Source organism: Phyllobates terribilis, unplaced genomic scaffold (assembly GCF_046119375.1).
Source record: "Phyllobates terribilis strain yellow unplaced genomic scaffold, ASM4611937v1 Scaffold_3__8_contigs__length_932513732, whole genome shotgun sequence".
In the NCBI taxonomy this organism is placed as follows: Eukaryota; Metazoa; Chordata; class Amphibia; order Anura; family Dendrobatidae; genus Phyllobates; species Phyllobates terribilis.
In genome coordinates, this window is record NW_027362763.1 from 205,710,540 (window position 1) to 205,731,302 (window position 20,763).

General features: G+C 43.7%; 1 protein-coding gene across 2 annotated transcripts in view; it reads left to right on the forward strand.

Annotated features, from left to right (window-relative positions):
- MYO7B (myosin VIIB) overlaps positions 1–20,763 on the forward strand; it is a 255,392-nt gene extending 234,629 nt beyond the window's left edge. For both annotated transcript variants that reach the window (XM_073674582.1, XM_073674581.1), the window contains exon 48: positions 19,169–20,763. In XM_073674582.1, coding sequence (XP_073530683.1) covers positions 19,169–19,246 — 78 coding nt within the window. In that variant the 3' untranslated portion in view covers positions 19,247–20,763. The remainder of the gene's footprint in view (positions 1–19,168) is intronic.

Consider the following 20,763-nt stretch of genomic DNA (forward strand, 5'->3'; position numbering starts at 1 on the left):
CCTAGGAGCTTACAATCTAATATACAGTATACAGACTGCTCCTGAGGGCATGCAGAATAATGTACACCCTGTCATAGGAGCTTACAATCTAATATACAATATACAGGCTGCTCCTGAGGGCATACAGAATAATGTACACCCTGTGCTAGGAACTTACAATCTAATATATAATATACAGACTGCTCCTGAGGGCATGCAGAATAATGTACACCCTGTCCTAGGAGCTTACAACCTAATATACAATATACAGGCTGCTCCTGAGAGCATTTTGAATAATGTATACCCTGTCCTAAGAGCATACAATCTAATATATAATATACAGGCTGCTCCTGAGGGCATGCAGAATAATGTACACCCTGTCCTAGGAGCTTACAACCTAATATACAATATACAGGCTGCTCCTGAGTGCATGCAGAATAATGTAAACCCTGCCCCCAGCAGCTTACAATTTAATATATAATATCCGAATGTAGGTTACCAGGGGGTGGCTGCGGTGGAGCGGGGTCACAGGAGGCAGTGCCGCTGCTTCAGGAGGCCAGTGTCAGCGGGCCCTGGGCTCTCATAAGATGTCAGCACCAGTGAGCAGAATCCCCTTTTCCCATTGATTGCCCTGCTGTGGGCTTTGGGAAAATGGAGGCTGGAAGAGGCACATGCATCTCCCAAGATCTCAGTCTGCGCATGCGCCACCTCCAGTGGCCATTTTCCCAAAGCCCACTGCAGGGCAATCAGTAGGAAAGGGGACTCTGCTCACCGGCGCCAACATCTTATGAGAGCCCAGGCCCTGCCTCCTCTGGCCCTACAATCTAATATATAATATACAGGCTGCTCCTGAGGACATGCAGAATAATGTACACCCTGTCATAGGAGCTTACAATCTAATATACAATATACAGGCTGCTCCTGAGAGCATACAAAATAATGTACACCCTGTCCTAGGAGCTTACAATCTAATATATAATATACAGGCTGCTCCTGAGGGCATGCAGAATAATGTACACCCTGTCCTAGGAGCTTACAATCTAATATACAATATACAGGCTGCTCCTGAGGGCATGCAGAATAATGTACACCCTGTCCTAGGAGCTTACAATCTAATATACAATCTACAGGCTGCTCCTGAGGGCATACAGAATAGTGTACACCCTGCTCCTAGGAGCTTTCAATCTAATATATAATATACAGGCTGCTCCTGAGGGCATGCAGAATAATGTACACCATGTCCTAGGAGCTTACAATCTAATATACAATATACAGGCTGCTCCTGAGGGCATGCAGAATAATGTACACACTGTCCTAGGAGCTTACAATCTAATATACAATATACAGGCTGCTCCTGAGATCATGCAAAATAATGTAAACCCTGCCCCCAGCAGCTTACAATTTAATATACAATATCCGAATGTAGGTTACCGGGGGGTGGCTGCGGTGGAGCGGGGTCACAGGGGGCAGTGTCGCTGCTTCAGGAGGCCGGTGTCAGCTGGCCCTGGGCTCTCATAAGATGTCAGCACCAGTGAGCAGAGTCCCCTTTTCCCATTGATTGCCCTGCTGTGGGCTTTGGGAAAATGGACGCTGGAGGAGGCACATGCATCTCCCGAGATCTCAGTCTGCGCATGCGCCGCCTCCAGTGGCCATTTTCCCAAAGCCCACTGCAGGGCAATCAGTAGGAAAGGGGACTCTGCTCACCGGCGCCAACATCTTATGAGAGCCCAGGGCCTGCCTCACTCCTGCCGCCACCGGCCCCCTGAAGCAGCGGCCCTGCCTCCTGTGGCCCTACAATCTAATATATAATATACAGGCTGCTCCTGAGGGCATGCAGAATAATGTACACCCTATCCTAGGAGCTTACAATCTAATATACAATATGCAGGCTGCTTCCTGAGGGCATGCAGAATAATGTACACCCTGTCCTAGGAGCTTACAATCTAATATACAATATACAGGCTGCTCCTGAGAGCACACAGAATAATGTACACCCTGTCCTAGGAGCTTACAATCTAATATATAATATACAGACTGCTCCTGAGGGCATGCAGAATAATACACACCCTGTCCTAGGAGCTTACAATCTAATATACAATATACAGACTGCTCCTGAGGGCATGCAGAATAATGTACACCCTGTCCTAGGAGCTTACAATCTAATATACAATATACAGGCTGCTCCTCAGGGCATACAGAATAATGTACGCCCTGTGCTAGGAGCTTACAATCTAATATATAATATACAGGCTGCTCCTGAGGGCATGCAGAATAATGTACACCCTGTCCTAGGAGCTTACAATCTAATATACAATATACAGACTGCTCCTGAGGGCATGCAGAATAATGTACACCCTGTCCTAGGAGCTTACAATCTAATATACAATATACAGGCTGCTCCTGAGAGCATACAGAATAATGTACACCCTTTCCCAGGAGCTTACAATCTAGTATACAAAATACAGGCTGCTCCTGTGGGCATGCAGAATAATGCACACCCTGCTCCTAGGAGCTTACAATCTAATATACAATATATAGACTGCTCCTGAGAGCATACAGAATAATGTACACCCTGTCCTAGGAGCTTACAATCTAATATATAATATACAGACTGCTTCTGAGGGCATGCAGAATAATGTACACCCTGTCCAAGGAGCTTACAACCTAGTATACAATATACAGGCTGCTCCTGAGAGCATACAGAATAATGTATACCCTGTCCTAGGAGCTTACAATCTAATATATAATATACAGGCTGCTCCTGAGGGCATACAGAATAATGTATACCCTGTCCTAGGAGCTTACAATCTAATATACAATATATAGTCTGCTCCTGAGAGCATACAAAATAATCTACACCCTGTCCTAGGAGCTTACAATCTAATATATAATATACAGGCTGCTCCTGAGGGCATGCAGAATAATGTACACCCTGTCCTAGGATCTTACAATCTAATATAAAATATACAAACTGCTCCTGAGGGCATGCAGAATAATGCACACCCTGTCCTAGGAGCTTACAATCTAATATACAATATACAGGCTGCTCCTTAGGGCATGCAGAATAATGTAAACCCTGCCCCTTGCAGCTTACAATTTAATATACAATATCCGAATGTAGGTTACCGGGGGGTGGCTGCGATGGAGCAGGGTCACAGGAGGCAGTGTCGCTGTTTCAGGCGGCCAGTGTCAGCGGGCCCTGGGCTCTCATAAGATGTCAGCACCACTGAGCAGAGTCCCCTTTTCCCATTGATTGCCCTGCAGTGGGCTTTAGGAAAATGGACGCTGGAGGAGGCACATGCATCTCCCGAGATCTCAGTCTGCGCATGCGCCGCCTCCAGTGGCCATTTTGCCAAAGCCCACTGCAGGGCAGTCAGTAGGAAAGGGGACTCTGCTCACCGGCGCCAACATCTTATGAGAGCCCAGGGCCTGCCTCACTCCTGCCGCCACCGGCCCCCTGAAGCAGCGGCCCTGCCTCCTGTGGCCCTACAATCTAATATATAATATAAAGGCTGCTCCTGAGGGCATGCAGAATAATGTACACCCTGTCCTAGGAGCTTACAATCTAATATACAATATACAGGCTGCTCCTGAGGGCATGCAGAATAATGTACACCCTGTCCTAGGAGCTTACAATCTAATATACAATATAGAGGCTGCTCCTGAGAGCATACAGAATAATGTACACCCTGTCCTAGGAGCTTACAATCTAATATATAATATACAGACTGCTCCTGAGGGCATGCAGAATAATACACACCCTGTCCTAGGAGCTTACAATCTAATATACAATATACAGACTGCTCCTGAGAGCATGCAGAATAATGTACACCCTGTGCTAGGAGCTTACAATCTAATATATAATATACAGGCTGCTCCTGAGGGCATGCAGAATAATGCACACCCTGCTCATAGGAGCTTACAATCTAATATACAATATATACACTGCTCCTGAGAGCATACAGAATAATGTACATCCTGTCCTAGGAGCTTACAATCTAATATATAATATACAGACTGCTCCTGAGGGCATGCAGAATAATGTACACCCTGTCCTAGGAGCTTACAACCTAATATACAATATACAGGCTGCTCCTGAGAGCATACAGAATAATGTATACCCTGTCCTAGGAGCATACAATCTAATATATAATATACAGGCTGCTCCTGAGGGCATACAGAATAATCTACACCCTGTCCTAGGATCTTACAATCTAATATATAATATACAAACTGCTCCTGAGGGCATGCAGAATAATGTACACCCTGTCCTAGGAGCTTACAATCTAATATATAATATACAGGCTGCTCCTGAGGGCATGCAGAATAATGTAAACCCTGCCCCCAGCAGCTTATAATTTAATATACAATATCCGAATGTAGGCTACCGGGGGGTGGCTGCGGTGGAGCAGGGTCACAGGAGGCAGTGTCGCTGCTTCAGGAGGCCGGTGTCAGCGGGCCCTGGGCTCTCATAAGATGTCAGCACCACTGAGCAGAGTCCCCTTTTCCCATTGATTGCCCTGCAGTGGGCTTTGGGAAAATGGACGCTGGAGGAGGCACATGCATCTCCCGAGAACTCAGTCTGCGCATGCGCCGCCTCCAGTGGCCATTTTCCCAAAGCCCACTGCAGGGCAATCAGTAAGAAAGGGGACTCTGCTCACCGGCGCCAACATCTTATGAGAGCCCAAGGGCCTGCCACACTCCTGCCACCACCGGCCCCCTGAAGCAGCGGCCCTGCCTCCTGTGGCCCTACAATCTAATATATAATATACAGGCTGCTCCTGAGGTCATACAGAATAATGTACACCCTGTGCTAGGAGCTTACAATTTAATATATATTATACAGGCTGCTCCTGAGGGCATGCAGAATAATGTACACCCTGTCCTAGGAGCTTACAATTTAATATATATTATACAGGCTGCTCCTGAGGGCATGCAGAATAATGTACACCCTGTCCTAGGAGCTTACAATCTAATATACAATATACAGGCTGCTCCTGAGGGCATACAGAATAATGGACATCATGTCCTAGGAGCTTACAATCTAATATATAATATACAGGCTGCTCCTGAGGGCATGCAGAATAATGTACACCCTGTCCTTGGAGCTTACAATCTAATATACAATATACAGGCTGCTTCTGAGAGCATACAGAATAATGTACACCCTGTCCTAGGAGCTTACAATCTAATATATAATATACAGGCTGCTCCTGAGGGCATGCAGAATAATGTACAACCTGTCCTAGGAGCTTCCAATCTAATATACGATATACAGGTTGCTCCTGAGAGCATGCAGAATAATGTACACCCTGTCCTAGGAGCTTACAATCTAATATGCAATCTACAGGCTGCTGCTCAGAGCATACAGAATAATGTACACCCTGTCCTAGGAGCTTACAATCTAATATACAATATACAGACTGCTCCTGAGGGCATGCAGTATAATGTACACCCTGTCCTAGGAGCTTACAATCTAATATACAATATACAGGCTGCTCCTGAGAGCATACAGAATAATGTACACCCTGTCCTAGGAGCTTACAATCTAATATATAATATACAGGCTGCTCCTGAGGGCATGCAGGATAATGTACACCCTGTCCTAGGAGCTTACAATCTAATATACAATATACAGGCTGCTTCTGTGGGCATGCAGAATAATGCACACCCTGCTCCTAGGAGTTTACAATCTAATATATAATATACAAGCTGCTCCTGAGAGCATGCAGAATAATGTACACTCTGTCCTATGAGCTTACAATCTAATATATAATATACAGGCTGCTCCTGAGGGCATGCAGAATAATGTACACCCTGTCCTAGGAGCTTACAATCTAATATACAACATACAGGCTGCTCCTGAAAGCATACAGAATAATGTACACCCTGTCCTAAGAACTTACAATCTAATATATAATATACAGACTGCTCCTGGGAGCATACAGAATAATGCACACCCTGTCCTAGGAGCTTACAATCTAATATACAATATACAGGCTGCTCCTGAGGGCATGCAGAATAATGCACAATCTGTCCTAGGAGCTTACAATTTAAAATATAATATACAGGCTGCTCCTGAGGGCATGCAGAATAATGTACACCCTGTCCTAGCAGCTTACAATCTAATATGCAATATACAGTCTGCTCCTGAGGGCATGCAGAATAATGTACACCCTGTCCTAGGAGCTTACAATCTAATATACAATATACAGGCTGCTCCTGAGAGCATACAGAATAATGTACACCCTGTCCTAGGAGCTTACAATCAAATATATAATATACAGGCTGCTCCTGAGGCCATGCAGAATAATGTACAACCTGTCCTAGGAGCTTACAATCTAATAAATAATATACAGGCTGCTCCTGAGAGCATACAGAATAATGTACACCCTGTCCTAGGAGCTTACAATCTAATATATAATATACAGGCTGCTCCTGAAGGCATGCAGAATAATGTACACCCTGTCCTAGGAGCTTACAATCTAATATACAATATACAGGCTGCTCCTGTGGGCATGCAGAATAATGCACACCCTGCTCCTAGGAGCTTACAATCTAATATATAATATACAAGCTGCTCCTGAGAGCATGCAGAATAATGTACACCGTGTCCTCGGAGCTTACAATCTAATATATAATATACAGGCTGCTCCTGAGGGCATGCAGAATAATGTACACCCTGTCCTAGTAGCTTACAATCTAATATACAATATACAGGCTGGTCCTGAGGGCATGCAGAATAATGTACACCCAGTCCTAGGAGCTTACAATCTAATATACAATCTACAGGCTGCTCCTGAGAGCATACAGAATAATGTATACCCTGACCTAGGAGCTTACGATCTAATATATAATATACAGTCTGCTCCTGTGGGCATGCAGAATAATGCACACCCTGCTCCTATGAGCTTACCACCTAATATACAATATACAGGCTGCTCCTGAGAGCATACAGAATAATGTACACCCTGTCCTAGGAGCTTACAATCTAATATACAATATACAGGCTGCTCCTGAGAGCATGCAGAATAATGTACACCCTGTCCTAGGAGCTTACAATCGAATATATAATATACAGGCTGCTCCTGAGGGCTTGCAGAATAATGTACAACCTGTCCAAGGAGCTTACAATCTAATATACAATATACAGGCTGGTCCTGAGGGCATGCAGAATAATGTACACCCTGTCCTAGGAGCTTACAATCTGATATCAAATCTACAGGCTGCTCCTGAGAGCATACAGAATAATGTACACCCTGTCCTAGGAGCTTACGAACTAATATATAATATACAGGCTGCTCCTGAGGGCATGCAGAATAATGTACACCCTGTCCTAGGAGCTTACAATCTAATATACAATATACAGTCAGCTCCTGTGGGCATACAGAATAATGCACACCCTGCTCCTAGGAGCTTACAATCTAATATACAATATACAGCCTGCTCCTGAGGGCATACAGAATAATGTACACCCTGTCCTAGGAGCTTACAATATAATATATAATATACAGACTGCTCCTGAGGGCATGCAGAAAAATGTACACCCTGTGCTAGGAGCTTACAATCTAATATATAATATACAGGCTGCTCATGAGGGCATGCAGAATAATGTACACCCTGTCCTAGGAGCTTACAATCTAATATACAATATACAGGCTGCTCCTGAGGGCATGCAGAATAATGTAAACCCTGCCCCCAGCAGCTTAAAATTTAATATACAATATCAGAATGTAGGTTACCGGGGGGTGGCTGCGGTGGAGCGGGGTCACAGGAGGCAGTGTCTCTGCTTCAGGAGGCCGGTGTCATCGGGCCCTGGGCTCTCATAGGATGTCAGCACCACTGAGCAGAGTCCCCTTTTCCCATTGATTGCCCTGCTGTGGGCTTTGGGAAAATGGGCGCTGGAGGAGGCACATGCATCTCCCGTGATCTCAGTCTGCGCATGCGCAGCCTCCAGTGGCCATTTTCTCAAAGCCCACTGCAGGGCAATCAGTAGGAAATGGGACTCTGCTCACCGGCGCCAACATCTTATGAGACCCCAGGGCCTGCCTCACTCCTGTCGCCACCGGCCCCCTGAAGCAGCGGCCCTGCCTCCTGTGGCCCTATTATCTAATATATAATATACAGGCTGCTCCTGAGGGCATGCAGAATAATGTACACCCTGTCCTAGGAGCTTACAGTCTAATATACAATACACAGGCTGCTCCTGAGTGCATGCAGAATAATGTACACCCTGTCCTAGGTGCTTACAATCTAATATACAATATACAGGCTGCTACTGAGAGAATGCAGAATAATGTACACCCTGTCCTAGGAGCTTACAATCTAACATATAATATACAGGCTGCTCCTGAGGGCATGCAGAATAGTGTACACCCTGTCCTAGGAGCTTACAAACTTATATACAATATACAGGCAGCTGCTCCTGAGAGCACACAGAATAATGTACTCCCTGTCCTAGGAGCTTACAATCTAATATAATATACAGGCTGCTCCTGAGGGGATGCAGAATAATGTACACCCTGTCCTAGGAGCTTACAATCTAATATACATTATACAGGCTGCTCCTGTGGGCATGCAAAATAATGCACACCCTGTCCTAGGAGCTTACAATCTAATATACAATATAAAGGCTGCTCCTGTGGGCATGCAGAATAATGTACACCCTGTCCCAGGAGCTTACAATCTAATATACAATATATAGACTGCTCCTGAGAGCATGCAGAATAATGTACACCCTGTGCTAGCAGCTTACAATCTAATATATAATATACAGACTGCTCCTGAGGGCATGCAGAATAATGCACACCCTGTCCTAGGAGCTTTCAATCTAATATACAATATACAGACTGCTCCTGAGGGCATGCAGAATAATGCACACCCTGTCCTAGGAGCTTTCAATCTAATATACAATATACAGACTGCTCCTGATGGCATGCAGAATAATGTACACCCTGTCCTAGGAGCTTACAATCTAATATACAATATACAGGCTGCTACTGAGAGAATGCAGAATAATGTACACCCTGTCCTAGGAGCTTACAATCTAATATATAATATACAGACTGCTCCTGAGGGCATGCAGAATAATGGACACCCTGTCCTAGGAGCTTACAATCTAATATACAATATACAGGCTGCTACTGAGAGCACACAGAATAATGTACACCCTGTCCTAGGAGCTTACAATCTAATATATAATATACAGGCTGCTCCTGAGGGGATGCAGAATAATGTACACCCTGTCCTAGGAGCTTACAATCTAATATACATTATACAGGCTGCTCCTGAGGGCATGCAGTATAATGTACACCCTGTCCTAGGAGCTTACAATCTAATATACAATATACAGGCTGCTCCTGTGGGCATGCAGAATAATGCACACCCTGTCCTAGGAGCTTACAATCTAATATACAATATACAGGCTGCTCCTGAGAGCATGCAGAATAATGTACACCCTGTCCTAGGAGCTTACAATCTAATATATAATATACAGACTGCTCCTGAGGGCATGCAGAATAATGCATACCCTGTCCTGGGAGCTTTCAATCTAATGTACAATATACAGACTGCTCCTGATGGCATGCAGAATAATGTACACTCTGTCCTAGTAGTTTACAATCTAATATTCAATATACAGGCTGCTCCTGAGGGCATGCAGAATAATGTACACACTGTCCTAGGAGCTTGCAATCTAATATACAATATACAGGCTGCTACTGAGAGAATGCAGAATAATGTACACCCTGTCCTAGGAGCTTACAATCTAATATATAATATACAGACTGCTCCTGAGGGCATGCAGAATAATGGACACCCTGTCCTAGGAGCTTACAATCTAATATACAATATACAGGCTGCTACTGAGAGCACACAGAATAATGTACACCCTGTCCTAGGAGCTTACAATCTAATATATAATATACAGGCTGCTCCTGTGGGCATGCAGAATAATGCACACCCTGTCCTAGGAGCTTACAATCTAATATACAATATACAGGCTGCTCCTGTGGGCATACAGAATAATGTACACCCTGTCCCAGGAGCTTACAATCTAATATACAATATATAGACTGCTCCTGAGAGCATGCAGAATAATGTACACCCTGTCCTAGGAGCTTACAATCTAATATATAATATACAGACTGCTCCTGAGGGCATGCAGAATAATGCACACCCTCTCCTAGGAGCTTTCAATCTAACATACAATATACAGACTACTCCTGATGGCATGCAGAATAATGTACACTCTGTCCTAGTAGCTTACAATCTAATATTCAATATACAGGCTGCTCCTGAGAGCATACAGAATAATGTACACCCTGTCCTAGGAGCTTACAATCTAATATATAATATACAGGCTGCTCCTGAGGGCATGCAGAATAATGTACACCCTGTCCTAGGAGCTTACAATCTAATATACATTATACAGGCTGCTCCTGTGGGCATGCAGAATAATGTACACCCTGTCCTAGGAGCTTACAATCTAATATATAATATACAGGGTGCTCCTGAGGGCATGCAGAATAATGTACACCCTGTCCTAGGAGCTTACAATCTAATATACAATATACAGGCTGCTCCTGAGGGCATGCAGAATAATGTCAACCCTGCCCCCAGCAGCTTTCAATTTAATATACAATATCCGAATGTAGGTTACCGGGGGGGTGGCTGCGGTGGAGCAGGGTCACAGGAGGCAGTGTCGCTGCTTCAGGAGGCCGGTGTCAGCGGGCCCTGGGCTCTCATAACATGTCAGCACCAGTGAGCAGAGTCCCCTTTTCCCATTGATTGCCCTGCTGTGGGCTTTGGGAAAGTGGACGCTTGAGGAGGCACATGCATCTCCCGAGATCTCAGTCTGCGGATGCGCCCCCTCCAGTGGTCATTTTCCCAAAGCCCACTGCAGGGCAATCAGTAGGAAAGGGGACTCTGCTCACCGGCGCTAACATCTTATGAGAGCCCAGGGCCTGCCTCACTCCTGCCGCCACCGGCCCCCTGAAGCTGCAGCTCTGCCTCCTGTGGCCCTGCTCCACCGCCGCCACCCTACCATTAATTGGATTATAAGAGGCACCACCATTTTATTTAAAAAAATATATTTTCCACCCCAAAATTTGGGGTGCGTCTTATGATCCAATGCGTCTTATAGTCCACAAAATATAGTAATGGCATTGCAAGTCTATGGGGCCGTGAAAAATTGGACCGCACTTTGATGACATTTGAGTGTGGTCTGATTTTCACCGACTGACAGAAGGGAGATTGTGAGAAACCTTTTTTTTTCTCACCTCCACATTCGAGAAAAACTGACGCCACTCTGATCAAAGTCTGATCAGAGTCTGTAACTCTATTACGCCATTTGCCGGTGCCTCAATTCTGTTCATGATAATCCTGTGGTTCCATGGTATCCAGTTCTGGTCCTCTGGTCAAGCTACTACGTTCTCCGTTGTTTCTGCTTGGCCATCCTGCTGCGCCACCGTCATCTGTCCGTGCTTCATTACAGCTGCTCATCTGAACTAGATGAGACATAACACCTATCATTACAACAAAGAGGATTAAAGGATAGGTCCTATTTAAGGAATCATCCTGATACACGAGAGAGAACACATCACTCAGAGATGTTTGTTGAGATTTTTTTAGGGGTAAATGGTGCAGCTCTAAACTTCACCACAAACACCCCACAGCTACACAAGGTGTGAATGAGACCTTAGTGTTCAGTGAACAGCTGCCTACCTGGATTTGTCTTCCTCAAGCTGCTGCCTGTGGGACACAAGATGGTTCAGGATTAGAACCTTACACATTCTGTACCAATTGTGATGTCATGTGATATCTATGATGTCATGTGCCCTGTGATGTCATGTGCCCTGTGATGTCATAATAACTGCCACTGCTGTGTTATGTATCACGTTTCCAACATCAAGGAAGAGTTGAATTAATATAACAAAATCACAGGCTGCAAATAACCTCCAGCCTCATTTTTTAATTGAGTCATGACACACGTTATAACCTTAACATTTCCACCCTTTTATTCTAATCCGCATCACCTACTGTTCTATGAACTAAAGGAAAGTACAGGACGCCACACTGCAATTCCCGATCACGATAAACCGTCAGTTCCCGGTCACCACTGATCCATCAGGACCATGAGAGCTGACTATGGAGAACTGTACCAGTCTGCAATTAAATTTATGTTATGAAAACGCTATGTTTTGACAAAATTAATAGCAAAGCTACCCAAAAATGGAACCAAATGGAGTGGTCTCAACTGGCCCACCCCTTTCTATATGCTTTTATTAGAGCACATGGGTGTCATAGAGGGCAAAACCAGCCGAATGCTGAGGGTCTTCAAGACCTCTGACAGATGATCAGTTGATCGACCAGCAAGTCCTCATTTAGGCAAGGCATTGTCCAGGTTGGTAAGCTCTGTTAGGCCGGGCTCACACTGACTTACTAAAGCGCCCAAATGTTCATATTTTCCTTGGAATCTGGTCAATAACATTTTTTTAAAATCATTGAATCATTATAACAATCACAGCAAGGGACACATGATCCAGTGCCATTTGCTGAGATTTTCAGATTAATGATTCAGTTCTGAATCCAACTAGTAACCCCCCATCTATACAATGTATGAGTGAGGTCATAAATGAAGAGTTCCCTACCTGGACTTGATCCCCTCAAGCTGTCAGGCTCTAATGAAACAAGATGGCTCAGGTGTTGTACTTTGTACATTCTCACCAATTGTGATGTCACATGAGGTCGATGATGTTTATGTGCTTTGTGATGTCATCAAAACTGCCTGCTTAACCCCTTCCAACCCAATGACAAAATTTGATTTTGTGAACAGGCTATTTGGATGCAACGGCGCAGACAATGAATTTTTATACCACCGAAAGGAAATCTAACTACAGTGCCTACAAGTAGTATTCAACCCCCTGCAGATTTAGCTGGTTTGATAAGATGCAAATAAGTTAGAGCCTTCAAACTGCAAACAAGAGTAGGTTTTATGAACAGAAGCATAAATCTTACAAACCAAAAAGTTATGTTGCTCAGTTGAATTTTATTAAATTTTAAACATAAAAGTGTGGGTCAATTATTATACAACCCCTATGTTTAATATTTTGTGGAATAACCCTTGTTTGCAATTACAGCTAATAATCGTCTTTTATAAGACCTGATCAGGCCGGCACAGGTCTGTGGAGTTATCTTGGCCCACTCCTCCATGCAGATCTTCTCCAAGTTATCTAGGTTCTTTGGGTGTCTCATGTGGACTTTATTCTTGAGCTCCTTCCACAAGTTTTCAATTAGGTTAAGGTCAGGAGACTGACTAGGCCACTCCAACACCTTGACTTTTTCCCTCTTGAACCAGGCCTTGGTTTTCTTGGCTGTGTGCTTTGGGTCGTTGTCTTGTTGGAAGATGAAATTACGACCCATCTTAAGATCCTTGATGGAGGAGCGGAGGTTCTTGGCCAAAATCTCCAGGTAGGCCGTGCTATCCATCTTCCCATGGATGCGGACCAGATGGCCAGGCCCCTTGGCTGAGAAACAGCCCCACAGCATGATGCTGCCACCACCATGCTTGACTGTAGGGATGGTATTCTTGGGGTCGTATGCAGTGCCATCCAGTCTCCAAACGTCATGTGTGTGGTTGGCACCAAAGATCTCGATCTTGGTCTCATCAGACCATAGAACCTTGAACCAGTCTGTCTCAGAGTCCTCCAAGTGATCATGAGCAAACTGTAGACGAGCCTTGACATGATGCTTTGAAAGTAAAGGTACCATACAGGCTCGTCTGGAACTAACAGAAGGCTAACAGTAGTTCCATAAGCCTTCCACTTACGGATGATGCTCCCAACAGTGGAGACAGGTAGGCCCAACTCCTTGGAAAGGGTTTTGTACCCCTTGCCAGCCTTGTGACCCTCCACAATCTTGTCTCTGATGGCCTTGGAATGCTCCTTTGTCTTTCCCATGTTGACCATGTCTGAGTGCTGTTCACAAGTTTGGGGAGGGTCTTAAATAGTCAGAAAAGGCTGGCAAAAGAGATCTTTAATCCACACATGTGAAGCTCATTATTCTTGGTGCCTGAACTACTTCTTAATACTTTAGGGGGACCAAACAGAATTCTTGTGGTTTGAGGGGTTGAATAATAAATGACACTCTGAATTAACTTTTAACGTTTTTAAAAAAAACAAAACAAAAAAACAAAAACAAAATTTGCTGCAGTGCATTTCCCACTTCCAGGCTGATCTACAGTACAAATGTCACAATGCCAAGTTAATTCCGCATGTGTCAACCAGCTAAATCTGCAGGGGGTTGAATACTACTTGTAGGCACTGTATATACAGGGTGGTCCAAAAGTAGGTGGACAGAAAATAATAACATTTATTTTGATTTATATATAAAATTATATTTACTAACACAAGCATAACATTGACAATTACATTTTATTCTGAACAATAATACAAAAGCCCTTAAATTTCATCAACGCGGGTGCTCAAACTGTTTTCCATTACAATTTGCACAGCTTTGAAGTCGCCTCTTGCGCTTCGACAAACTTTTTTGCACAAGTCTCTTTGGGTATTAATTTCTTGAAATTCATCTCTTATGTAATTTTTCAAATCACTGACACTTTTTGGTTTTCGACTATAAACTTTGTCCTTGAGTACTCCTCAAAAGAAAAAATCCATTGGGGTCAAGTCTGGTGAACGTGTCGGCCAATCAAGTGGGCCTCTTCGGCCAATCCATTTATTAGGAAATGTGTCATCAAGATACTCGCGGACTACTCTTGAATAATGTGGAGGAGCCCCATCTTGTTGGAAATAAACACTTTTTTTTCAAAGAGTCTGTGAGGAATGAAAAGTGGAATCTGATTGGTTGCTAAGGGCAACTGAGCCAGTTTTACTTTACACCATGTTTGATAAATCTCCCCCTTCATAACCTTATTACACTTTCTGTCCACCTACTTTTGGACCACCCTGTATATTAGTCGGACTGGCCCACCGGGGGACCAAAGGATCCTCCGGTGGGCCCACGTTCTGGCACTGTCAGCTGTCTACAGACTACAGCTACAGGCACAGCTGTGATAAAATGCCGGCTGATCGGAACCGTGTTCCGTTCAGTACACATAAGCTACAGTAGAGAGAGATTCACCGACGGCAGCCCTGCTTTCCCTGGTTGTTCCAAGTGCAGTATCGAAGTGTTCAGGATCCAGCAGGATTGATCAGTGTTCTGGTCAGTATGAGAAGTGAGCTGCAGTCTGCAGCTGAATAGATTCAGTGACCCGTGCTCTGGTCTCCAAGGATATCTAATAATTGGAAGAGCGGTCAGCAATACTCAGCGCCACTAGCACATGACATGCTGCAAGCATGGCAGTTCACATGTGTTAGTGCAACTAATTACTGTTCACCGCTCCTCCCAGCATTAGACATCCCAGGAGAGCAGTGCACGGGTCACTGAATTTCTTCTACTGCAGTGCAGACAGCAGCTCAGTTCTCGTACTGACAGAACGCTGATCAATAATGCTGGATCCTTGTCACTGAGATACCGCCCCTGGAACAACCAGGGAGAGCGGTGCTGCTGTTGGTAAGTCTTAACAGTGATTGGCAGCAGCACAGCCAATCAGTGTTAATTTTGTTTGTGGCCTCTTCCCCGCACTGACAGCACAGCTCAAGTAATGAGCCATGCTGTGCTGAGTAACAGTACTCCTCCCCCACAGTGTCACAGGTTGACAGTAAGAAGGACAGGGAGATGGATGGCTGCCTTCTACATCACTCAAAAAAGGTTAGATATATGTAGCTGAGCATAATTATCACCCATAACTAAGTGAGCACCCGCCAACACCAACAGTGAGTGTCATAGGGGGGCTTTACTCATTGGTGATAGAGGGTGAGAGGGTTCAGTCACTAAGGGAGGATTTCCCTCATTTTTTTGTTTCACCCCTGACTGACTGAGCCTCCCCTGTATCATCCTTGACTGAGCCTCCCCTGTATCACACCTGACTAAGTTTCCCCTGTATCACCCCTGACTGAGCCCCCCCTGTATCACCCCTGACTGAGCCCACTCCCCCGTATCACCCCTGACTGATATAATGTCCCCATTTTGGTATAATGTTCCCCATCCGGGGCCCCATGGTATAACCATAACCCCCTTCTGGTATAATGTCCGCCATCCTGGTGTAATGTCACCCATACTGGTATATTATCCCCAATTCTGGTATATTGTCCCCATCCTAATATAATGTCCCCAGCCTGGTATATTATCACACATCCTGGTATAATGTCCTCCATCCTGGTATTATGTCACCCATCCTGATATAATGTCCGCCATCCTGATATAATGTCCGCCATCCTGGTATAATGTCCGCCATCCTGGTATAATGTCCGCCGTCCTGGTATAATGTTCCCCATCCTGATATAATGTCCTCCATCCTGATATAATGTCCGCCATTCTGGTATAATATCCTCCACCCTAGTATAATGTCCACCATCCTGGTATAATGTTCCATCATCCTGGTATAATGTTCCCCCATCCTGATATAATGTCCGCCATCCTGATATAATGTCCGCCATCCTGATAAAATGTCCTCCATCCTAGTATAATGTTCTCCATCCTAGTATAATGTTCTCCATCCTGATATAATGTCGGTCATCCTGGTATAATGTCTCCCCAGCTGTGAGCTGACTTCTGCAGGCTGCCAAGGGCAGCGCACAACGGCATTGCCATGTGCAACCCATAATTGCCAAGCTAACATCTGCTGCCAGTCTCTGATTGGTCGGCAGCGTGTATTTCAGTGCAGGGAGCCTGCCGGTCTCTGCGTCACAATACATTTCAGCAGAATATGTGTCTGAGGACACACATCCAGGTGAAATTGGTGTTGGCGGGCCACGCGATCATTATGCCCCTGCTTGTGTTGTATGTTTTAATATAACAGTATATAGTGGAAATAATGATCTAATATGAATCCAGCCTAATACTGGACTTCAAAGGAGTTTCAAGATGGGGGCGCACAGCTGCATGGTAACCATACAGGCACATGCCCTCTGTATAAGGCAGTTACCATATGTTGCATGTGAAGCAGGCTCCGCTCCTGAGCAAACTCCACACATGCAGACCCTGCTGTGGACGTACTGGTAATGTATGTTCACCTGTGCCAAAGGATTAATGTTTTGAATTGATTTTATCTATGTGCATGCTCTTATCGGCACTAGCTGTCTTAAAAAAGGCTCGGAACAAATACATTTATATTAGAACCTTTTTACATGCATAAAGAGTTTCAATTTGTACAAAATTATATAACTATGCAACATTTGACACACTGGACGTCAGCTCTTTTTTAACATTGAGAAGTGTGCTACCATGCTTAAAATTTTGTGCTTAAATAATTTGCACCAAATTTATCATTAGGGACGAAATATGATAAATATGGAATAATGAAGTTGAAATGAGTACACAAGATTTGGCTCAAATTACGCCATTTTTGATAAATGCGAACCATTGTGTTTTTATGTTACACCACAATATTAGCGTGTTTTACCACACAATTGCTGGGCTTGTATTATTTCTATGTAGCTACATAGTGGGCCCCAGAAATGACTTTCTCTGGTGGGCCCAAGGCACACCAGTCTGACGCTGGCTGCAAATCTCTTTTGATAAGCCTCCATGAGTTTAACACATCTGGCCACTGGGATTTTTATCCTTTCCTCAAGGCAAAACTGTTCCAGCTCCTTCAAGTTAGATGGTTTCCTCTGGTGAACAGCAATCTTCAAGTCTGACCATAGATTCTCAATAGAATTAAGGTCTGGGCCTTGACTAGGCCACTCCAAAACATTTACACGTTTCCCTTTAAACCATTCAAGTGTTGCTTTAGCAGTATGCTTTGGGCCATTGTCTTGTTGGAAGGTGAACCTCCTTCCCAGTCTCAAATCACTGACAGACTGAAACCAGTTTTACTGAAGAATATCCCTGCGTTTTGCACCATTCATCTTCACCTTGACTTGGACCATTTTCCCTGTCCCTGCTGCCAAAAAACATCCCCACAGCATGATGTTGTCCCCACCATGTTTCACTGTGGGGATGGTGTTCTTGGGGTGATGAGCTGTGTTGGTTTGGCGCCAGACATAGTGTTTACCTTGGTGGCCAAAAAGTTCAATTTTGGTCTCATCTGACCACAGCACCTTCCTCCATACATTTGGGGAGTCTCCCACTTGTCTTTTGGCAAACTCAAAACGAGCTTTACAATTTTTGTGTGGAAGTAAAGGCTTTTTTCTGCCCACTTTTCCATAAAGGACATCTCCATGGAGTCTACGGGTTATGGTGGTTGTGTGGACAGATACTCCAGTCTCTGCTTGGGAACTGCAGCTCCTTCAGTGTTACCTTTGGTCTCTGTGCTGCCTCTCTGATTAATGCCCACCTTGCCCGGGCTAAAAGTTTGGGCGGGCGGCCCTCTCTTGGCAGGTTTGTTGTGTACCATGTTCTTTCCATTTGATGATAATGGATTTGATGGCGCTCCAAGGAATCATCAGAGATTGGGATATTTTTTAGAACCCAACCCTGACTTGTGCTTAATGGTGTTGCAGCCTCTGTGGCCTTTCAGAAAAGGTGTGTATATACTGACAGCCCATGTGACACTTAGATTGCACACAGGTGGACTTCCTGTCACTAAGCATGTGACTTATGAAGGTAATCGCTTGCACCAGAAAGTTTTAGAGCCTTCATCGCAAAAGGGGTGAATACATAGGCACATGCCAATTTTTAGTTATATGATCCCAAAAATTTAATTTATGCCTATATTTTTCTCACTTCATCAACTTAGACTATTTAGTGCTGATGCATCGCACACGAATCGGATTACTAAAATATTTAAACACAGTTTGTAATGTAACATAATAGGTAAGAAGCCAAGAGAAGTGAATACTTTCGCAAGCCACTCTAGATGGCAGAATAACTATTTAACCCCAATAGTAGTACCTGAACCCTCCTACTATCTGCAGCATCCACAATGCCTCTTCTGATTAGTACGCCCCCATGTCATCATGTGTGCATTTTGCCTAAACTTAATGATGATGGCAGAGAAGAGGCTCTGGGGATGCTGTAGGTAAGAGGAGGTTACTACGAACGTGGCCTCTAAGCAGAGTCATGCGAATAATATTTGCTCGACTATAATTCTATACTAATTTTTGTCATTACTATTATTATTCTACAGGGCTATAAGATGGACGACCTTCTGACATCATACATCAGTTACTTTCTATCAATGCAGAAAAAAACAGCCAATCCATAGTATCCCGGATAAAGGACATTTGTACATGCCATCTTTACTTCCAGCCGATCTGTGCCTGATGTAGTCATAAGAATAAAATGTGATTAATGGATTACGAATGTACAATCCAGCAAAGGCTCAAGTCACTGCCTAGTATGTTCATCTACTTCATTTTTGCTGATCTTGCAGATTTCTGTGCCTTGTGTATTATTTTCAGATGTATATAATGTCATTATCTTACATCATGGACCTTGGACTTACACATGGAATTCTTAATACACCTGACAATTGCCTGGAAAATGAGGGGGTGGTCGCTTCTGTCACCCCAATACAAGGTGATATGTGAAAATAATTAATGACATTGTGTGAAATGGGTTAAAACAACGTAAGTAGCTGCAGTGCTCACAGCTTCTAATACTACATCTATACTGCACCACTATTGTATCAGAGACACATAGAAGCCAGTGCAGCAATGTACATCACTAATATCAATGTCTTGCTTTTATTTTAATTACTCCCTACACTGCAAATAACTTCTCTGTGACTCTTTTTATTGAGTGAGATCTATCATAAAACTTCAGTTCTTTTAAATGGCATTTCAGAGTTCAACTTTAATTCTAAAAAAGTTGGAACGCTGTGTAAAATAAAGTTATTTGCAAAGATCTCTTGTAGCCATATTGTATTCCCCACATAGAACACGTATCAGAAGGTGAAAGTTAGACATTTTACCATATTTTCAAAATATTTATGAAATGAGAAATCCAGCAAGGAAGATACAAGGCTGTTGAGCAGCTAGAATCCTCGCTTCCCAGACATCTAAAGCCTCTTGTAAAAAGAAGAGGGGACGCTACACAATGGCAGCCATGGCCCTCACCCAGCCTTTTTGAGATGTGTCGCTACCATCAATTTCTGAATGAGTTAATATTTTCAAATGAATTGAAAAATATAATTTTTTTCTGTTCTGTGATCTTTGTTTTGTTGTGAATATAATATGGCTAGAAAAGATTTCCAAATCATTGCATTCTTGTTTTCTTTCCATTTTTCCCAACTTTTTGGGGGGAATTGGAGTTGAATATAAAAAGAAGACATGAAAAACAACTATTATGTGTGAACCTGATCTGCTAGCAGCATACCCCAAGATGTGCTTTAGATATATTCATTGCTTCATGATGTTGGATTTTAAATTAGGTGTAAATGAGTCCTTACTTATCCGGGAATTCTGCACTCCTGTCTGCATAGAGCAAAGCATCCATTGTAAAAAGAAGACCTTTTATGTATACCATCTGTGACTTTTGTCCACACCTCTGTGCTATCACATGTCAAGTTCTTGTTTACCATACTGGTGCCTTTATCACTTATGTGAGATAAAGATACAGACTTGGGAAAATACCAGATACATGGGATGAGATGGCAGTGAAAGGGATGAATTTGTTTAATTTGTTTTATTTTATACGACAAAAAATGACTAACCTTGAATTAAACCTGTAGTCCCATTGTGTTTAGTGTCCTAATGTAACCCTAATAAAGAATTTAAAGGA